General features: G+C 46.4%; 1 protein-coding gene across 1 annotated transcript in view; it reads right to left on the reverse strand.

Annotated features, from left to right (window-relative positions):
• Positions 1 to 19,392, reverse strand: part of Xylt1 (xylosyltransferase 1) — a 296,973-nt gene that overhangs the window by 194,839 nt on the left and 82,742 nt on the right. The window contains exon 2 of the mRNA XM_041666339.1: positions 14,933 to 14,971. Within this exon, the coding sequence (XP_041522273.1) occupies positions 14,933 to 14,971 (39 nt within the window). The remainder of the gene's footprint in view (positions 1 to 14,932; positions 14,972 to 19,392) is intronic.

The raw sequence follows: 19,392 nt of genomic DNA on the forward strand, positions 1-19,392 counted from the left end.
TTAGAAAAGAGATTGAGTTTATTCTTGTGAAGAACTAAGCATGGTGGCCTGCACATAGTTCAGTGTTCAAGCACTCAGAGTCATTACTGTTTCCTTTGCTTCAAGAGGGCAGAGAATTGAAGTGGGACTTGGAATCCTGGAAGGGAAACGAGGAACCAGCAAATACCTGTTTTGGCAAATGCTTCAATCCCTTATCCTAGTATTTGTCAAGAACAGCACACATTAACAATTGCCCATGCTTTTAAAATAGAAAGCAGGAAATCACTTAAGTGCTCACAGATCTGGAGGAGCCTCATGCAGGACAAGTCAGTCTCCCTTAACATCATTTATGACACCCGCTCTCTGGGCTGGGGAAATCTGGTCACTTATGCTGGGGATGTCAGAATGACTAACAGCTGTGTTGAAAACAGGAAAACGAAAAAGAGCCACCTAGATATCTAACAACAGGAAATCAACTCACCAGCAAAGAGACAGCTCATACACTCAACTGATATTTATCCAGCAGTTTCTATGTATCTAATACCAAGCCAGGTGCTAGAAATGGGACTGGAGAAAATAGAAATCTAATAATCAGGAAGATTAACACGGGCTGAGATAAAGTGAGGATAGAGAAACAGGAAGTACAAGTCATTATACAATATGGCTCATTAGATTCTATTTCATGGAAATAAGCAAATGCCTGTCACCAAGCACACACACATACACACACACAGAGGCACATGCACCAAAGGACAGATGATAGCCATGAACAGCAGTTACCTGAAGAATGGAGCAAGGGTCTATGGATTTCACTTGACTTGATAAGCTTTCATATGGTTTTATTTTGTCTTGTTTTACCAGGTGCTTGAATGCTTCAACACACCAACCAGTGGGTTCTACTCTCAGATCACATGGACAAACGCAGCAGTTCTCTTGGCTTCCACTGCTACCACTGGCCCAAACCACGGTGGCGTCCCTGTGGCTCTTGCCACAGCCTCCACTCTTAACCACGACAGATCATTAACCACTACCAATTCCAGGGCTTCCCAATGAAATGTGGAAGCAAATTCATTTCGAAATTCAACAGCGCCCTACTGAGCTGTCTCTCTCTCCAGCTTCACCACACCCAGAGAACTCTACCCCAGGACTTTGTACCAACTGCCCCCATTCATGCAGCTGTGAGATGTGCTCATCCGCTTGCTCTCTGTCCAAACGCGGCTGCATGGACTTGTCCTGTCACATTAAAGGGGGACTCTTTCCCTGACTTAGCTAACTTGTCCAGAGTCTTCTGCCTGACTTACTTTCTATAGTACTTACCCTATCGATATAACCACAATTCTCATTTACTGTCCTTCAGTGTGTGAGCTTGGGAGGTCAGGACCAGTGATAACTCCACTGCTTTGACTCCAGACTCTGAGAACAGTGTTTGGGGCACACACAGTAGACTCTGAAGAAATATTCAGTGCATGGGGAATGTGATAATGATATAGTCATAGAGTATAGCTATGATGACTGCAACCATGAAATCCAAATTGAGATAGGACCCACAAGTGCCCAAAGGCGAATTTGCAAAAATAGAAAATAAAAACAAACCACATTTGCAGCCAACCCAACTACCCTCAGAAAACACTCTGGGAGGAACCCCCAGAGGCTGCCAGGACCTACAGTGGCCTGTTGTCCTAAAACTGATGCTCTATACACAGGTTTCTTTCACTGAACCCAGGGATTGATGCCAGTGAGGTCTGAGCACGTCATAGTGTCGGGCCCCAAAGCCACAGGCTATTTCTGGTGGTGCCATGGGGAGCCCACACCCTACTGAGACCGCCTAGCCAAACAGATCTGAAACCCCAGTCAATGTCTTCTCTGTAGTCTTCAGGGATGCAGTGCTACGTTGTGTTTGGGGTTTAACTTGATGCCTCATTTAGAAAAGATACCTGGACTGGGAGGTCCCACTTCCCCAAGCAAAAACTGGAGCCCTTCACTGTGGTATAAAGACCTGTGACCATGCCTTGTTATTTTATAAATGTAAAGAACAGTAGAAGCATTTTGCTCGGCAAATCAGTGTAGTGAGGGAGAGGCTCAGTGATGTGTTTAGAACAAGTTCGTATGAGGTCATTGAGGAACAAAAACTGAACGTCTGATCAGTGGCTTCGCCCTGCGTCACCAGCAGAGAACCAGTGGGGCCGTAGGCCATGGATTTTAGCCTTTTCACACTCCTCGTTTTAGCAGGTAGTCCTCAGGCAGGGATGATTTGTCCCCCAGGAACATGTGGCTACGTCTGAAGACATTCTTAACTGTCAGACTGTAAGGGTGTGTCACTGGCAGTTCCTGGGTAACCCGGGATTCTGATGAATGCCCTACAGTGCAGATGACAGTGAAGAATGAGGCTTTCTACAGTGTCAGGGCACCACAGTTGAGCAGCCATGGATGAGTCAAGAGGGGGGAGATCAGGGCACACCTGGACCCAAAGTGCACAATGCAGCTGCAGGCAGAAGAGCAGAAAAGCAGGGTTAAGATCAGGTCACCGGGTAGAGGAGTGCTTGCCTGTTATGGAAGAAGGTCTATGTTCTATCCTTAGTGCTGGCTAAACTCTGGAATGATGGGGCACATCTAAAACCCCAGCATTCAGGAGGATCAGAAACTCAAGGGCTATCCTGGCTACCTATTGAGTTCTAGTCCACTTTGAACTACATGAGACCCCCTTGACAAAACTTAATAATTAAAGTAAGTCAAATGGACCATGTTGGTGCAGCCTCCACCTGAGAGTTACTGAGCTGTCATCTAATGGAGGTAAGTAGTTGTGACCTCATCCACTGTCTGGCTATGTCTGGGCACACTCAGGTGAGGTGACAGAGGGCAGCAGTGGGCATTGTGAGAGGACTGTATGCAAGGGGTTTGCGGGGGCTCATTGTGGTTCATCCATCACCACCAACCCCCCTCGATGTGGCCTAAAGACAGGCGGAACGCATATGCAGTCAGAGAAGGCCCCGAGAATCACTTTCAAGAGTGTCCATGAAATGAGAAGGTGTCTCCTGGCCCATCGCTGGTGCCTGTTGGTATTCAGGCCAGTACCTGGATACTTCCAGCAAGCATCTCAGAACCATTTAGAGCACTTGAGGTTCTTTCTTCTAGCATCGAACAGACTCTAGGGATGCTCAACCCTACCCATGTGTCATATAGACTAGCAACTCACTTCCGTTCCTCCCATTCCAGCCTCCCTGCTCACCCATTAATGGCAAAACAAGAGCTACTATGCCTCTCAGAAAACAGAATTGGGATTGTAATTAATAAAATATTCCTTTTCAGAAAGATGGAAGCCACAGGAAGGGCTGCAATTTTAGCAGAGAAATGTCTGGGACCCTCCCAAGAGCTCTCAAAGCCACAGAGAGAGGTGGTGGCACATTTGTGAAATCAGATTTGAGTGTCAGGGCAGTTAGCGCTTCCTGAGCTGTGACAGAACAGGAAAAGAATGGTTTTCATGGTTTTCGCTTGCTAGAAGAAATGTCTGGTGTGTCTGTCTGTCTGCTACAGACTCAAAGAAAGAATCTGAAGGCTCAGACCTTCCCCAGACCTGAGAGACCTTAGTCTGTCCTGGAGAAAGAAACACTGGAATTATGACAGACAGAAGAATGTGAGGCAGTGACAGGGCTATTGTCCTGTGCCCCAGGCGTCACTTCTCATATGTTTGAGTCCTCGGATATTAACCTGTTTGCTGTTTGGCTCAGTTACCAGGGGAAGATTGTCACAAGATGACAGCCACTATCCTCTCTACAAAAACATTACACAGCCCAGACTCTTTCCCCAGAGCCCTGCCTGCCCTTTCTTCTCTTCAGGCATCCTCCTTCCACACAAAGACCCCTTGTTACATCAAAACACAGCCTTAGATGATGGTGACTCGGCCTGGAGAGCTCCTCTAGCAGCGGTGCTGGGTCATCAAAGGGGGAGCTCCGCCCCCTGCAAAAGTGACACTATTGTACCAGGGTATGATAAGGGACCACAGGAGGAATTTACAGTGAGACTTTATAAAGAAAACTGGCAAGGAGCATGTTCCAAGGCAGGCTAGACCTGCCAGGTGGCACCACTCTGGTGCTGGAGACGAAGGAGGAAGGGCAGAGGAGCTCCGCTATGTGATGGATGTCCACAGGTGGCGGAACTCCACAGGGGCACAGCCATGCATGGAAAATGATCACACTGCATCGCCTGCCTGCCGCCTGCCTCCCACTCCTGCCTCTCTTAGCCAGGCCAGTGACAGTCTTTATTGACGACAAGCACCAAGGTCAGCCTCTCCGGGGAGGGGAGGGAGGTGGACCAGTAGGTCTAATGAAGATGAGGAGGGGCCACCATCTCACTTCTTCTCTCTGCTGGCCAACATGGAGACAGTCAAGGACACGGGAAGATGCCAGAGTGGAGCTGCCAACCGTCTCCCGGTGCCCACCCTCTGGTGTTAGGACTTGTGGTTCTCACCTGACTGCCCCCATCTGCCAGAGGGCCTCTGGGTAAGTCTGAATTGAGCTGTACTGCTGGCTTTCAGAGTGACTAGGAGAGTTGTCCAGCTACTCTGGGCCACAGTTTTCTCACTCAAAGTGGGAGCTATGATAAGATTGACTGGGAGAGAGGCTGACTTGAGGCTGCTCTGCCACTCAAGAGTTCTCATAGGCCGGGACTCAGTGTCTATCTCCACAAAGGACTGTGGGCATGATTAGAAAAGACTACACATGCACAGTGCTTAGCAAAGTCCTAGGCATGTAAAACCTGCAATGACTATCAACAGTAAGCGACCTCAATCTCTGGCCCACCTAGGAATGTTTATATCTCTATACACCTGACTGTTGCTTTATATGAAAGGCATTTTCATGGGTGAATTATCCTGGCAACCAGAACCTACAAACCTAGCTTTAACATTCTAGCACTGGGACATTCTCTTAAGCTCCCAAATTGGTACAGCTCTACTTGAAAGCCCCATGGAACTGACAGCCCAAGCCTCACAGATCTTGGCTCATGATAGACTTATGCCAGATGTCAGTGGGGCCTCCTGATGCTGTGAGTCAGGGCAAACACAGCAATATGTCTTGTCCCTAAGCTGGCAGTTGCCAAGATTTCTGCCTCAGTGCTCAAGGTCCATGAGGCTCTTTGAGTGCAGACACTGTCTGCTGGAAGAAGATCTCTACTCTTCCTACTAGATATCGACACCAGTCTACACTTATATATACTTGATTTACTCTATTCCCACAAGCACATATGATCTATACCTAATGCACAGCCATATCTCTATCTCCTCTACTTCAGACCAGTCAGTACCTACACCATCTGTATCCCTACCATACGGAAACCACACTACACTAATTACTACCTCTACAAAATCTGCATCTTTACTTTGCTGCAGTATCTTAGCAACATGGCAGTGAGGACAATAGGGCTTCACCTGTCACTGGCTGTGGTTCTGGTCCTATCCCCGGTATAACTTTGGGCTTCAGTTGGTTCATCTGCAGAGTGGGATTAAAAGTCATATCTGTCTCGCGGATTCTATCTCAAGACAAATTCAAGCTAAACTGCTGAATTCAAATCCTGTTTCGTTTTGGGCAAATAATGGAGACTCTTCATACCTCAGTTTCTCATCTGTGACAGGGAAGAGACAGCAGAACTTTGCACACAGGACAGTGAGAAAATGTGAGCGAAGGAGTCCACTCCAAAAACTTTCTAAGTTTGAGTGGCTCTCTGAGTGAGGGCTTGGTAAACACTAGCTAAAAGTATTAGGATGCTGCGTACACACAATGTACAGGTATCATCTCAAAGGAAACACATTCACTGGTTATTGTTGACATATAAGGGCTTAGTACATGCTCACTGGAAGTACTAGCTGATAAGTACACACACAACACCTAGTCCTCATGTCCACACTGTTGTATTCAATGGGGATATTTGTTTTGGTTGGTGCATTGAAATGGGCTCAACATGCTTATATTTTGCCAGTTTGGTTTCCATCTTGTGGTGCTATTTGGGGAAACTGAAATTTTCAGGAGGAGAGGCCTAGCTGACCAAAGTAGGTCACTAAGAGCAGATTTTTGAATTGCTGTGGGCTCCGAACTCTGTCTCTGCCTTCTGGTCTACCATGATATGAACAAGCCCTGCTATGTACAATACTCTTACTGCCTTGCTTTGGAGGCTGAGGCATCTGAAACCATGAGCTTAAAGGAGCTCTTCTTCCCCAAAGCTGCTTCTGTCAGGCACTTAGGTCATCGTGACGTAAAAGTGATCAATACAGCTACCATTGACAACAAGAACAATGGCTGTGTGTATTCTGAATTAAGCAATGAACTCAAGCCCCCAAGTCTCAGGGTTAGAGACTGAAGAAGGGTGATGTCAACTCTGTCTATTTCCTTGAATGTGCGTGTGGCTGGACTTTGGAGAACTGACCAGCTATTTGTGGAATGGTGCCTCACAGCAGTCATGAGTAACAAGGACTAGAAAGCCTGGTCATGGGATCACAGATCTTCCTGGATGTAGCTTCCTGTTCTCTGCTCCAGCAATGGTACAGTCCCACCAAAGTTAATTAAAGATCTGCGAATCAGAGCCAGCAGAGACAATGACAGTTAAAAAGCACTCTGCTGTCCCTCACACTGGTCTGCTCTGCCCCCGAGAGGCCCTGCTCCCCACAAGGAGGCAGAAGATAGGAAAGCAATTTGGTCTCTGCCATTCTCAACAGATGCTGGGCACCATAAGAATTAATGGGCTGGAGACTCAGGTAAGGGCCATTCAGAAGCTCCTGATTACTTCAAAAACCGCTCTCTATGGAGGAAAAGGTTAATCGAAGCCCAGAGCTGGAAGAGAGGCGAACAGACGGCAATTGCTTTAATCCCAGTGGTGGCAGGAAGGCTTCCAGAGAAAGAAGTTTATACAAAACAGGCTGTGCTCAACCCAGAAAAAGGAACAGAGCCTAGAAACCAGGAGACCTGCTCCAGTAGTCCAAAGCCTTGACCAAGCCTTCTCTGAATCCCAGCCAAGTAGCTAAACTTTTATTATGCTTTTGTTTGATTTTTGCCATGCTAAAGATGGAGCTCAGGGCCTGACACCTGCTAGGCAAACGTGTTACCACTGAGATACATTCCCAATTGCAATTTCTTAAAAAACAAAACAAAAACAAAAACCCTGAATACGCTCTATATTAATGAGCCATAAATCTTGTAGGAAATCATCTCTCCTGGTGAGTTTTCCTTCCACAATCATAATTACCCAAACAAGATGTGCCCTTGGTGTGCAGTGAACACATGGTTATGAATATTAGGGGGAAGGGTTTATTGTGCTTATAGTCAAGGTCAATGCCAATGCAGAGGGGATGAATATGCCATGGCTAACACCTGCGGGCTGGCTAAAAATCTTACATTCAGTGGAGTTAGTGACCTTTGAGCATAAACAATAATACCAGAAAAGCCAGCACTGCCAGGCTGAAGTATCTTTGTGAAATAAGCTGTTGAGAAGCAAATGAACACACACCATGGCTTCTCAACCTTGACAGTATTGGTATTTGAAGCATGGAAACTTTTGGAAGGAGGGGACTGTTCCATGCAGTGTAGAATGGCTAGCCAATCCCTCTGCCTCTGAGTTATGACAGTAAGCACATCTCTAGTCATAGCCAAATGTCCTCTGATGGTCAACAGCGCCCTGGCTGAGACTACTGGTTCTATGAAGAACCTCAGGTTCATTTCCACAGCATCCATAACTTAGCTGATGGCAGCCCTCCTCCAGAATCCCAACATCAGTCCCCACGGGAGCACAACACACCAAGGCCTCACGCTCCCTCCCACTGGACAGTCTTGTGACCAGAGTGTCCAGATGGCTGGGAATTTAGGTCCCTTCTCTTTCCTTCTCATTTATCTTCCTTCATCCTGGCTTAATGTGGCCATTCCTTATCCATCTTGACATTACGATGACACAAAGCACTGAAGGAGTTTGAAGCAGCTCACATGGTTTAATTGAGCCTAAGGAAAAGTGGCATTGTTGTTACAGGCACCCAGACAGAACATGCAAAAGTTTTGAAATGTGATTACTGCCATCCCTTAGCAAGCTTAACTCTTGACTGTGCCAGCTCCAATCTCTAAGCACTCCTCCCGTGGAGTGTAATTAGCCCAATACTGAAGGGCTGAGGCCGGAGGATTGAGAGTTCAAAGCCAACCTGGGTTATACAGAGAGACTCTCTCCTCTGTATCAGTAAAAACAAAAACAGAACCCTCAGCTGTGCAAATGCCTCCTACCCACCTACTCTCTCAGAAGCAAAGTGGTTCACTCCACTCTCTATGGCTATCGATACTAAGGGCATGATCACAGGCTTGCGCTTTTCCCATTTGAGTCTTGCACCATGATGCTCCAGGCGGAAGCCTTCTGCCTCGCTGCTTGCTGTCACAAGGCCTGGCCTCTGCTGGCCTCAGAGCTGCTTACTGGTTAACGCAAAGATGAATGGATTACACAGTGTAATTTTTAAGCTTCCATTCCCTTTCACATTCCCCGGCTTTGTTTGTAATCCTCCTCCTGGCCTTAGTAACATCTTTAAAGAATGTGACTGTCACTCCCTCCCTCCATGTCCCCACTTAGCTGATCAAAGGCATTCAAGTACCTGGTTAGCTGTGAAAAGGGAACAGCAGGTGACTTCCCGCCTGATCCCCAGGCCCTGAGAGATCTCCATGTAAATGAATTTCTGTTCCCCTCTAACTGAGCCAACCTCAGAAATACCCAGACTGACAGATCTTCACAAAAGTGCTCCTTCAGGACAGCTCCCCAGAGGTCTCTGCATTTGAGCAGGAGCCATTTCCTAATCAACGGAGGGGCCCTGGGGGTAGGAGTCAGCATGTGGAGAAGGTAAAATTAAATGACAAGAGGCCATGGCAATTGGAGTAGGTTCAGAAATGATAGTCCCCCTTGAGGATCAATGAAAAAGAATCAAATAAGCATTCAGATTTATCACAACATTATTGATGTTCAGGGAGACAGTCGAGTTTTTGTTGTTCTGAAATGAATTTTTTTGATTGTGTCTGAAGCCTAAGCCGTTTACCCACAAGCCTTATGGCAGCCTATGTGACATGAAAAAAAAAATGCTCTGTGAGCACAGCAGTCCCTTTATCTGTCTGTCTATGTATCCATCCATCCAAGCATCTATTTGTCATTGTCTATCTATACAGCTATCTGTCTATATTCGTCCAGCTAAATATCTGTTGTCCATCATAATGTCTACTTGCATATCTAAGTACAGCTGTGGATACTAGTGCAAAGCATTCCCTCGATCTATCCATCTAGGCATCTGTGCATATCTCTCTGTTTATCTATCTATCTATCTATCTATCTATCTATCTATCTATGTATTGACCATCTATCAATCATCTATCTACCTATCATCTATCAATCATCTATCTATCTACCATCTATCAATCATCTATCTATTTGTATATCTTTCTGTCTATCTATCTATCTACCATCTACCAATCATCTATCTATCTGTATAGCTACCTACCTACCTACCTACCTATTTATCAATCATCTATCTATCTATCTATCTATCTATCTATCTATCATCTATCTACCTACATCTATTAATTATCTACCTATCTATCATCTATCTATCTACATATATCAATTATCTATCTATCTATCTATCATCTATTTATCTACCTACCTACCATCTATCAATCATTTATCTATCTACCTACCATCCATCTATCTATCTATCTATCTATCTATCTATCCATCTATCTATCTACTTACCTACCTACCACCTATGATAGATCTATCTATCTATCTACCTACCTACCTACTACCTACCATCTATAAATTATCTATCTATCTATCTATCTATCTATCTATCTATCGTCTTTGGTAGTTTGAATAAGAATGGAATCCACAGGCTGGTGTGACTGATGCTGTTTGCTTCTGAGTCAAGCAAGGAGTAAGCTCTCAGCTACTGCTCTAGACCATGCCTGCCTTCCTGCTGCCATGCTCTACTCCGTGATGGTTATGACCTCACTCTCTGAAACTGTAAGGCCAAATAAACTCTTTCTTCTATAACTGCAGTTCTCAACCCATGACTCCCACTATCAGGTAACTTGGGCTAGACTTGCAATGATTCTCAACCTGTGGGCTGCGACCCTTTTGGGGTTGAACAATCCTTTTACAGGGATCATATTTCAGATATCCCACATATCAGATATTCATATTACGATCCGTTATAGTAGCAAAAATACAGTCATGAAATAGCAACAAAATAATTTTATGAGTGGGGGGTCAGCACAACATGAGGAACTGTTATTAAAGGGTCACAGCATTGGGAAGGTTGAGAACCACCGTTCTATAACTTGCATTAGTCACAATATCTATTTGCAGCATAGAATAGTAAGTAAGACACTATTTGTCTGCATGCTATCTATCATCAGTGTGTCTGGCTGTCATCTATGTATCATCTATTCATCCATCCACCCCCATCTAAGTACATCCACAGACGGTGGTTTATAAACTCCAGAACAGGTATGTCTGGCTTTGTCTAAGCATTAGCAAATCTGTCTACTGATCCCAGCAATTTTATTCTCTAACCTAACAAAACAGAGGCTGCAAGAAAAGATTCTGATGTCATATGACTCTGAGCTTGACACCCATCCATTGCTATGTCCCTTTTGTGGGACCTTGGCTAAGCTATCTGACTTTTAAGACCTTTAAGTGCCTCATCTGGAAACTGAATCTCATAATAGTGTGACTGGTAATAGGAATGACAGTAATAATTCCAGGCCACTAACCAAATTTAAGGTCCTTTCATCTGTCTCTGCTGTTAGACTTTCTCATTCCTAAGTCATCTGGTTCCCAGGTACTTCTATCCAAGACTGGATTAGCAGTCATCATTGTCAGGTGGAGCTTGCTTGAGACATCTACAGGAGCCATGTGGTACAGAGAGATCTGACACCAGGAACATGGACATTCCTCACCCCTTCATGATATCAATCTGACCACTAAGCAGAGAATCCTACTGCTGCCAGCAGATACAAAGTTCCATCACACTGATGACAGAGGGCATAAGAGGACCCTCAGCAACCAGCTAATACATCTCCCCCAGTTCCACATAACTGTGTGAAGAAGGATACACCAGGCCATAGGTGAGGACTCCTACAATTATTATCAGGCCGAGTGGGGTGCAGGAAACAAGTGGGTATATTGGTGGCCTGGAATCCTGCTCAATCTGAACTGTCAGCAAAGCCATACTGCACATGCGTGATATAAGGACATGCCTCATGGTGGTACCCAGTCACACCTGAGGTCCTGGACTCTAAGACACAGCAGGCAATCCCACTAGGAGCAGAAAGAGCATTATGGAAGGAAGAGGGAACCTAGTTAGGACACAGAATTCATATGAAAGCTGTCTCTGAAGGCTGAGCTCTTCCAAGGCCTCCATACCTGCCATCTTGCCCATGGCACATGGGTCACATTTACTATACTACTTTTTACCATAAAATCTAACTTAGTCTTCTTGTCTGACTTACTTCCTGGAGGGCAGATGGACAGAATTCCATTGCATATCCTGTGATGTACCAAGTCACATAAGACTTTGAGGCAAGTCACAAAAAACATTCGTACTTTGTTTGGGTTGTAATGGTGTGTCTGTCTGTCTGTCTGTCTGTCTGTCTGTCTGTCTGTCTCTCTCTCTCTGTGTGTGTGTGTGTCTGTGTGTGTGTGTACAGAGGCCAGTGGTCAACCCAAGAATCTTTCATTGGCCCAGAGTTCATCAAGTCGTATATGTTGACTGGCCAATGAGTCTCTGCCTTCCAAGTTCTGGGATTAGAGGAGCACCATGATGTCCAGATTTATTTTCCTAATGGTGCTCTGGAGCAAGCACTTTACCAGCTGATACAGCTCTTCCCACCCGCTACAACGCCTCTCTAACATGCAAAGTCTAAAGTCATAAAGACAATATCCTACAGCTCTTCTCAACACCCCAAAGGCCGTGGACCAGTTGAGACTGATGGGGGCATTGTTGAAGACTAATGGAACCCTTCCTCCAAAATGTGTTTTGCACCGCCACACGAGGCTTGGGTCCCTGGAACTCACAGAACCTTAAGAGTGGCCACTATGCAGGGGCTCTGCCCTCTCATAACATGCTTTCCAAAGCCATGGGCACCCTCCATTGTTCCCATGGAGGTTCTGAAAAGATGACTGGATGAAGTCCAAGGCAAAGGGCACGGGATGGGCAAGTGCAAGGGAGAAGAGTGGCCTTCTGGGCTCTGGACATGGACTGCATGTCCTCAGTATTCCTGAGCAGAACAAGCTGCCTTCTGGGAAGGGTGGAACAAAGAGAGGAGAATTATCACTCAACAAGCTGCCTCACGACCTACCCTGGGAGTTATCTTATGACCCAGGGTAGACAGGGAGGCAGATATTTCTCAAAGTGAGACACATAACATCTGGGAACTCACAGAAATGGTTTTGGAGGATAGCCGAAGGAAAGCTTTAATTATTTTTTTGTAATGTAGAATATATTCAATACAATGCGAATATGTGTGTGTGTGTGTGTGGGTGTGTGTGTGTGTGTGTGTGTGTAGATACATATTCATACCTGCATATACACAGGCATAGCTCTTCAAAGTTGTGATTTCACTAATAGGACTGATGATATAATGTCTTTAAACTTTGACCTCACTGGAATCTTGGATGGGATCTTTCCCATTGTGGGAAATAATTATTAGGTGAAGACATGGTTCAACCTTGGATACTATTCCCTGGGTGCCGTTGTTGTTTGATTGTTTGTTTGTTTGGTTTTATGACAGAACCTCTCATTGGCCTGAAGCATGTAATGTACTGGCTACTTTTATATTAATGACACTCCACCCATCACTAGGGGATAAACTGGTCCCCATGTATGAGACAACTCTAAATGTCTTCAGGACCTTCTCTGAGCATTAAAATTAAAATTAAAACTAAAAGAGTGTGCAAAGAATGAGCAAAAGCAGAAGAGAGGACATGGGATTCTTCTCTTCAGAGACACACTGCCTGTCCTATTCTGCCATCCCTGGGGTCTGCTCCTCCCTAGGGCAGCTATACTGGTCTGCACCCTGGGACAAAAAGACAGACAAGCAGAGAGAAACCACAAAGATACAGTTCACTGCTGTGGATGGGCTTCTTAACAGTCAGGCCACCTTAAAGCCAGGTGGGTTTGTGAGTCTCCTCGCTCTCATTGGGAAGACTTTAGCAGAGATGCTGCTGAGTGGCCAGGACCCAGGGTTGGGGGAAGGCAAGGGAAAGCAGGTGGTATCTGCCAGCATGCCACAGAAAGCCCCAAAGGGCTATTTCTCGTCCATGAAATGTGCAATATGTTTTACTGTGTCTGACAGCTGGAAAGTGCTCTCTCTGGGGCTCAGAAGGGGGCCCAGTCTGTCCTCCTTTTCTCTTTGCTGTCTATCCCAGGCACGGAGCTAAGGAGACCATCAATTCAAAGACACGATACCTTCAAGGCCGGGAGGAAAGGCTGCAGTACTGTGGTATAAGAGCTTATGCACACCCAGGTACCTTGATGTTCTGATTATTTCCTGTGACTCTCACCAGGACTCTGCCAGGTGGCATGTTCTAGATGGAGAAGGAATGACTTGGAGTTCAGAGTCTCAAAAATGTCACAAGGCTAGAAGACACAGAAGTGTATTCTACCTGGGTCTCAGTGACTCTGGGGCAGATACCCAGAAAGAAGACACAAGGTCCAGGCCATGTCTTCATCTCTGGACTCATAGGTCATCTGCCCTACACAGAAACACTATTGCTATCTAGATCATTCAGAATATTCCAGTATCCAAGCAGACAGAAAGTGCAATTTCCTGCTCTGGGAGCTGGGTCTTGCTATTACAGTATGTTTGGAGACCCATTAAGAGAAAGCTATTGCCATCCAAAAGGCTGGAGTCTATTTTTGAGTGGAGAGGTGTCATTGTCTGATCCCTTAAGAGTGAATCCAGGTGAGATGGCCAGTTACCTGGCCAAGAGACCACCCTTCAGAAAGGCGAGTCACCTTAGGTCATGCTAAAGCGAGAAGAGAAATAGCCCTCTATGAGATAATGCACTTTTTCTTCCCAGATTCTCTGCCCCTTAGTGCAGTCCCTACAAGCCACCATGCAGTTCCTTTGGGTCTGCCTACCTCTCTCAGTCAGGACTCAGAACGATGTCACTTTCCCTTTCTTCTCCTGTCTCCTCCATTCAGATGTCACCCAGAGCCCAGACACTCTTTCTCTGGAACTTTGGGTAATTTTTCCCACTCTTCATCTAAAGCCCTCTTCCAGCTGTGTAGCTGCTTGTCCACCGCTTGACTGCCCTCTATGCTGGCTTCCCTCAAAAGGCATGGCCCTTTCTTTACTCTGTTTTTCTCCCCAGGGCAGCTGCCAAGCGCCACAGCTTGTCTACCTGAGAGCTTTCTTTTAAACTCTAATAAGACTGTTTCCAAGCTTCGGGTTGAGCCCGTTCTTCAGTTCCTTTTGTTGACAACACTAAGACTGTCAAGAGGAGCCCCAGTTTCCCCGGCAGCGCTGGATGACTCTAGCAGGACTCCCCACATTTCCAGTAGCATTGTGCACCAAGTGTCCAGGAGCAGAGTCTGTCCAATCTGGAGCAGAGAAACAGCACCATCGTTGACCAGACATTCCTGTCTCTGATCTCCCTCTGCAGTCACCTGCTTCGGATCACTAAGGAAGGGGGATGCCTTCCGTGACCTGCCTGCATATATGCGTATGTATACAGAATTCCACGCATGTATGCACAATCTACCAGCGTGGTTACACCTGGCAGTGCACACCACACACACAAATGAGGCAGAAGGGCATTGTGACATGACATGTCCATCCGTCCCTTCCGAGTCCCTCGGGGCTCGGAGGACACACAGAGACGACCACAAAGCACTGATCACAGAACCTCAAGAGAAAGATAAGAGGTGAAGACCACGAGAGGCACTCACCTGGGTCTCTAGGGTGATCAGCGGACTTGGGTGTGGATCCTGTGGGGAGAACAGAGAAGACACTCATAAATGGTGAGAGGAGGGGAGTCAGCTTCCAACCTGAACATCGCTTTCAACCCAGCTTGCTCTCCCAGTCAGGTGGGGCAGGTCAAACTCTGTCTTCCCCATGCTCTGAGGACTTCAGAAGTTGACCCAGTCTGCCCCCTACTGAATCCCAGCTTTCCTTTCCGTTTCTGAGCCATGAAAGAGGCCCTAGATTGTCTGTAAGAAGATCTGCTAAACAATGAAGTGCTGAGAAGAAGGGGGTGAGTGCAGGCTCAGTCAGGAAAGCGCTCGCTCCACAAGCATGAGGATGCGGGTTAGAGCACTGGCCTAAAAGGCTAGGGCGGGGATATGCACCTATAATCTCAGAGCTGGACATTGTGGCAGCCAGATCCTGAGGGCACTGCCAGCCAGCCTAACCTACTTGGTGTGCTCCATGCCAATGAGAGACCCTATCACAGAAAAGGGTAGCTAGTTCCTGAAGAATGATAGATGAGACTGTCCTGACACCCAGACATTTGTACCAGCACACACGCATGCACCATGCACCCATAAGGTATTTATAAGAACACCATGTACCCACGTGTGTGTGTGCATGTGCAAACACACACACACACACACACTCACGCGCGCGCGCACACACACACACACGTATACAGACAAGAAAAAGGAAAAGTACCTTTTCCATTCATCTCCAGTGTGTTCAGTGCCCTCCCCCTCCCCCATATGAAAGAGACTTGGGTCCATAATAGAATTAAACATAAATACAAAGTTCTGGTTCATAACAAGATTGTGAGATTATGTCTAATCCTATAAGAATAAAAGACATGAGAAAGAGACAGAAAAGGAGGAGCCGATTCCTGTGTGAGTAGCACATTCCAGCATGCCAGGAAAGATCTTTTCAGGCCAGAGAAACATCCCATTCACTCAGTCTTGACAAAAGCCAATTGACTGGGGATGCTGGGTGGTAAAGTCTGGGGTCACAAAGCATAAATTCTGGGTCGGGGGAGGGACAGATGGAGGAGGCACCGACTAATGGGAGGTGATGGCATTCCTTCCCCCAGTGGTTTCCGAGGAAAACAGGAAACCCAGCACATAAAAAGGCTATTTCTGTCTATACCATGTCTGCTGGGAACTTAACCATCATATGTGTTCATGATTCTGGGAAAACCACCTTTGGCCACTTCTACAGAGAATAGCCATGCTTTTAAGGCCCTGGGCAGAAACCCAGCTTAAAACTTGGCTCTATCCAAACAGATTTTCCAATACAGGCTTCTAGGAAGCCATGCAAATAAGCACAGGGCTCCCCTTCTCTAAATACCATGAATAAAAGGCGAGGGAAGACAAACTGTAACAGTCTCAACTCCTGCTGGAGAGGAATGACCATTTGATTGAGAGAGAGACAGAGACAGACAGAGAGAAACAAGATAAAACCTAGGGCCTCATGTATGCTAAACAAGCACTTCCCTCCCCTCTCTTGGATCTGTATTTTGAGGCCGGGTCTCTGTAAACTGCCTGGGCTGGCCTGCTGAAACTCACTGTATCCCAAGCTGGCCTTGAACTTACATTTCTCTTGCCTCCGTTTCCTAAATTGCTGGGCTCACAGGCTTGCATCATCAAGCCGGATACCATTTGCTTCCTTTAAACATATTTTAAATTATTTTTTTTTCTGAGACAATGTCTATGTAGCCCAAGCTGGCATGATACTTGCTATGCTGCTCAGGCTAAACTCAAACCCACGGCCATTCTTCTCTTCTTGGGACTTCAGGAACAAACTACCAGATCACCCATCTCCTTTCTCGATCTCTTTGGCAATTATCTTCCTCGTGGCACATTTAAGGCATGCTCTCAGGCACATTTTGACCTCTGGACTTCCCTTGAAGGTAAAGATTTCATTTTCCCCCAATTCCAGGTGTCCAGTCCAAGTCCCAGCACATCCCTGGCACAGCTCAGGGATGTTGCCAAGGAGACATCTCGCTCACTCTGGCTTTCATACCAGCTGAGCACAGCAAGTCCTTGCACCGAGCAAAACACTAAGATGAGCTTTCTCTTCACTCTGCCATATTGCAAAGCTGACCCACAAGGAACTAATGAGGGGTCTTGGATAAACAGCTTAGGCCTTGCCACCGTTATCTCTCCTGCCCTTTTCCCAAGATAGGATTCAGCTATGACCCACCAGAACTCAACGTTTACTGAGCTACTTAAGGTGAAGGACACAGCCTCACTATTCTCCCTAACCTCACAGAGACCCCTCTAACCACATGCTTATTGTTTCTATGATCAATGATATACAATGCTGGAGAGCTGATCCTGGCTCCCTGTCGAGCAGCCACACAGGGCAGGACCCAGTTTACTCTTGCAGAGACAGATTCAGCCTCCCCATCTGTGGCTGGCAGCATACCCTGGGAGCAGCAGACCCTGGGCACAGCAGACCCCAGGAGCAGGATCTTGTTTGACCCACACTGTGAGAGTGCATAGCCCCGTCTTCATGTCATCACCGGCCTGAGCATGTTTGTCTATTCTAACTGTCCCTCTGCCCATATTCATTGAGATTTGAGTCAGAACAGAAAAAGCTGTAGCTCACTCTCAAAATTAGCCACCTTCTCCAAAGCCAAATCCTAGCCAGTGCTGCACGGGGCATTGGGTGAATGCCCAGATTAATTAAGTCGTGCTTCACGGCCCATTTGGCTATTGTGTGGGGGCTTATGCTTCGTTGCTCAGAATCCCAAGACAGCGACGAAAGGGGGAATGCCATCCCGAACCCCTTAAAACGACTTCACTGGGAAAGCCAAGGAAAACCTCTGCCAACTATGTGGATGATATCAAGTGACTGGTCTCTTGACACAGTGCAGCCTCTACTCTTTATCTGGGGTTCCCAAATCACAGACCCTGTCACACACAGTCAGGAGTCCAAGGCTCATTTCAAAAGCTTCTGGGAGAGGGAGCACAAAGGGTCCTTATTTAGGATCTTAATTAACTGGCCAGGAAGTGGATGAAGCACTCACTAGGGGCCTGTGTCGTTAACACTGGGCTGTTCTCATGCCAACCACACTTCCTTTTCCTCCCTGGGTGCACACTGAAAATGTGAGACTTTCCCTAACCAGCAGGGTCCTGAGGACTCCAGGTAAGGCCGCATATCTGTGAGGTCTCACTCACAGTAACAACCTCTTTAATTGGAAAGGCTAACGAAGTGGAACTGGGTCAATGATGCCGTCTGCCTAATCCATCGTGTCTGTCTAAATTGGGACTCTTAGGTTTACAGTAGAGTAAATTCCTGTCTGTCAGAGAGAAGGCTTTAGGAGACCAAAGGGGAATTTGCAACGTGCTTGCCCGATCCAGTGGAGTGCTTCTGGAATCCTAATGAGGATGCAGGACCACAGAACCTCCTGTGCTAAGGAAGGCCCTTAAGGCACCGACTGCAATGACAAACTGGAGAAGGCGAGCGGAGAATGGAGGAGAGCGAATTAGTGACCCTTGTTCCTCATGGCCCCCTAGAATCACACTCTGTGGCTGTGGGACTTTGAGGTTCATTATGGCATGCTGCCCTACAGCCTCAGCTTGGCCAGGGCCATTTCACTTGGTCCGCGGGAAGTTTATCAGGACATGTCATCCACAGAAGTGAAAGATATGCTTGAACACAACCCTCTGTGGGTGTGTCATCTTAAGAAGAATATGACTCAGGTGGCCTGCTGGTGCAAGGAAGTGGAGAGCCATGTGGAGAGACATGGAACCAACCCGCAGCTTAGACTAAGCCTAGTGTTTAGACCAACTGACCTCTAACCACCATAAAAGCACAGAGGAAATACATGATGCTATTTTCATGCACTGAGTTCGAAGTCATTTGTTACACAGCATGACTGTGGTCATATCTAACTGATATACTTTCTAAACACTGACCTTGAGAGAACTAAAATATATTGCCAGAAACCCCCACAACCTTAAAACTCACTTTTCTTAAGTCTACAAATGCATTCAAAGGAAAAAAAAACCTAGAAAACTATAACAAACAACTATCATTTATCAGGGTTGGGCCCTCTGCTAACTGCACCATGAATGACATGAAGCGAGATGCACTTGGCCATGAGGACCCTGCATGGCCTCTGAGGTCACCTTCTGCATCCTCCAGGATTCTTCAGAAGGAATCACTAGCGGCCAATAAACACTAAAGGAGATGTCCACTAAGGATTCTCTTTCCCCGTGAATATACAACTTCCATTTCTCGACCTTATTAACTTTATTACTTAATCAAGGCTTAGAACAGTTAAACACTGCTATGGGAGTGTTCCTTGTTCAGAATGCTTGGAGCCAGAAGTGATGTTGGGATTCTGAGCATCTGCAGTAGTTGCAATGAACAGACCTGATGCCGCATTTCTGATGTCAGAGAACTAGGTTTGGAAGGAAGGGGATGCTTACAAGCA

This window comes from Microtus oregoni, unplaced genomic scaffold (assembly GCF_018167655.1).
Source record: "Microtus oregoni isolate MIOR12 unplaced genomic scaffold, Mior012 000016F_ref0000370, whole genome shotgun sequence".
NCBI lineage: Eukaryota > Metazoa > Chordata > Mammalia > Rodentia > Cricetidae > Microtus > Microtus oregoni.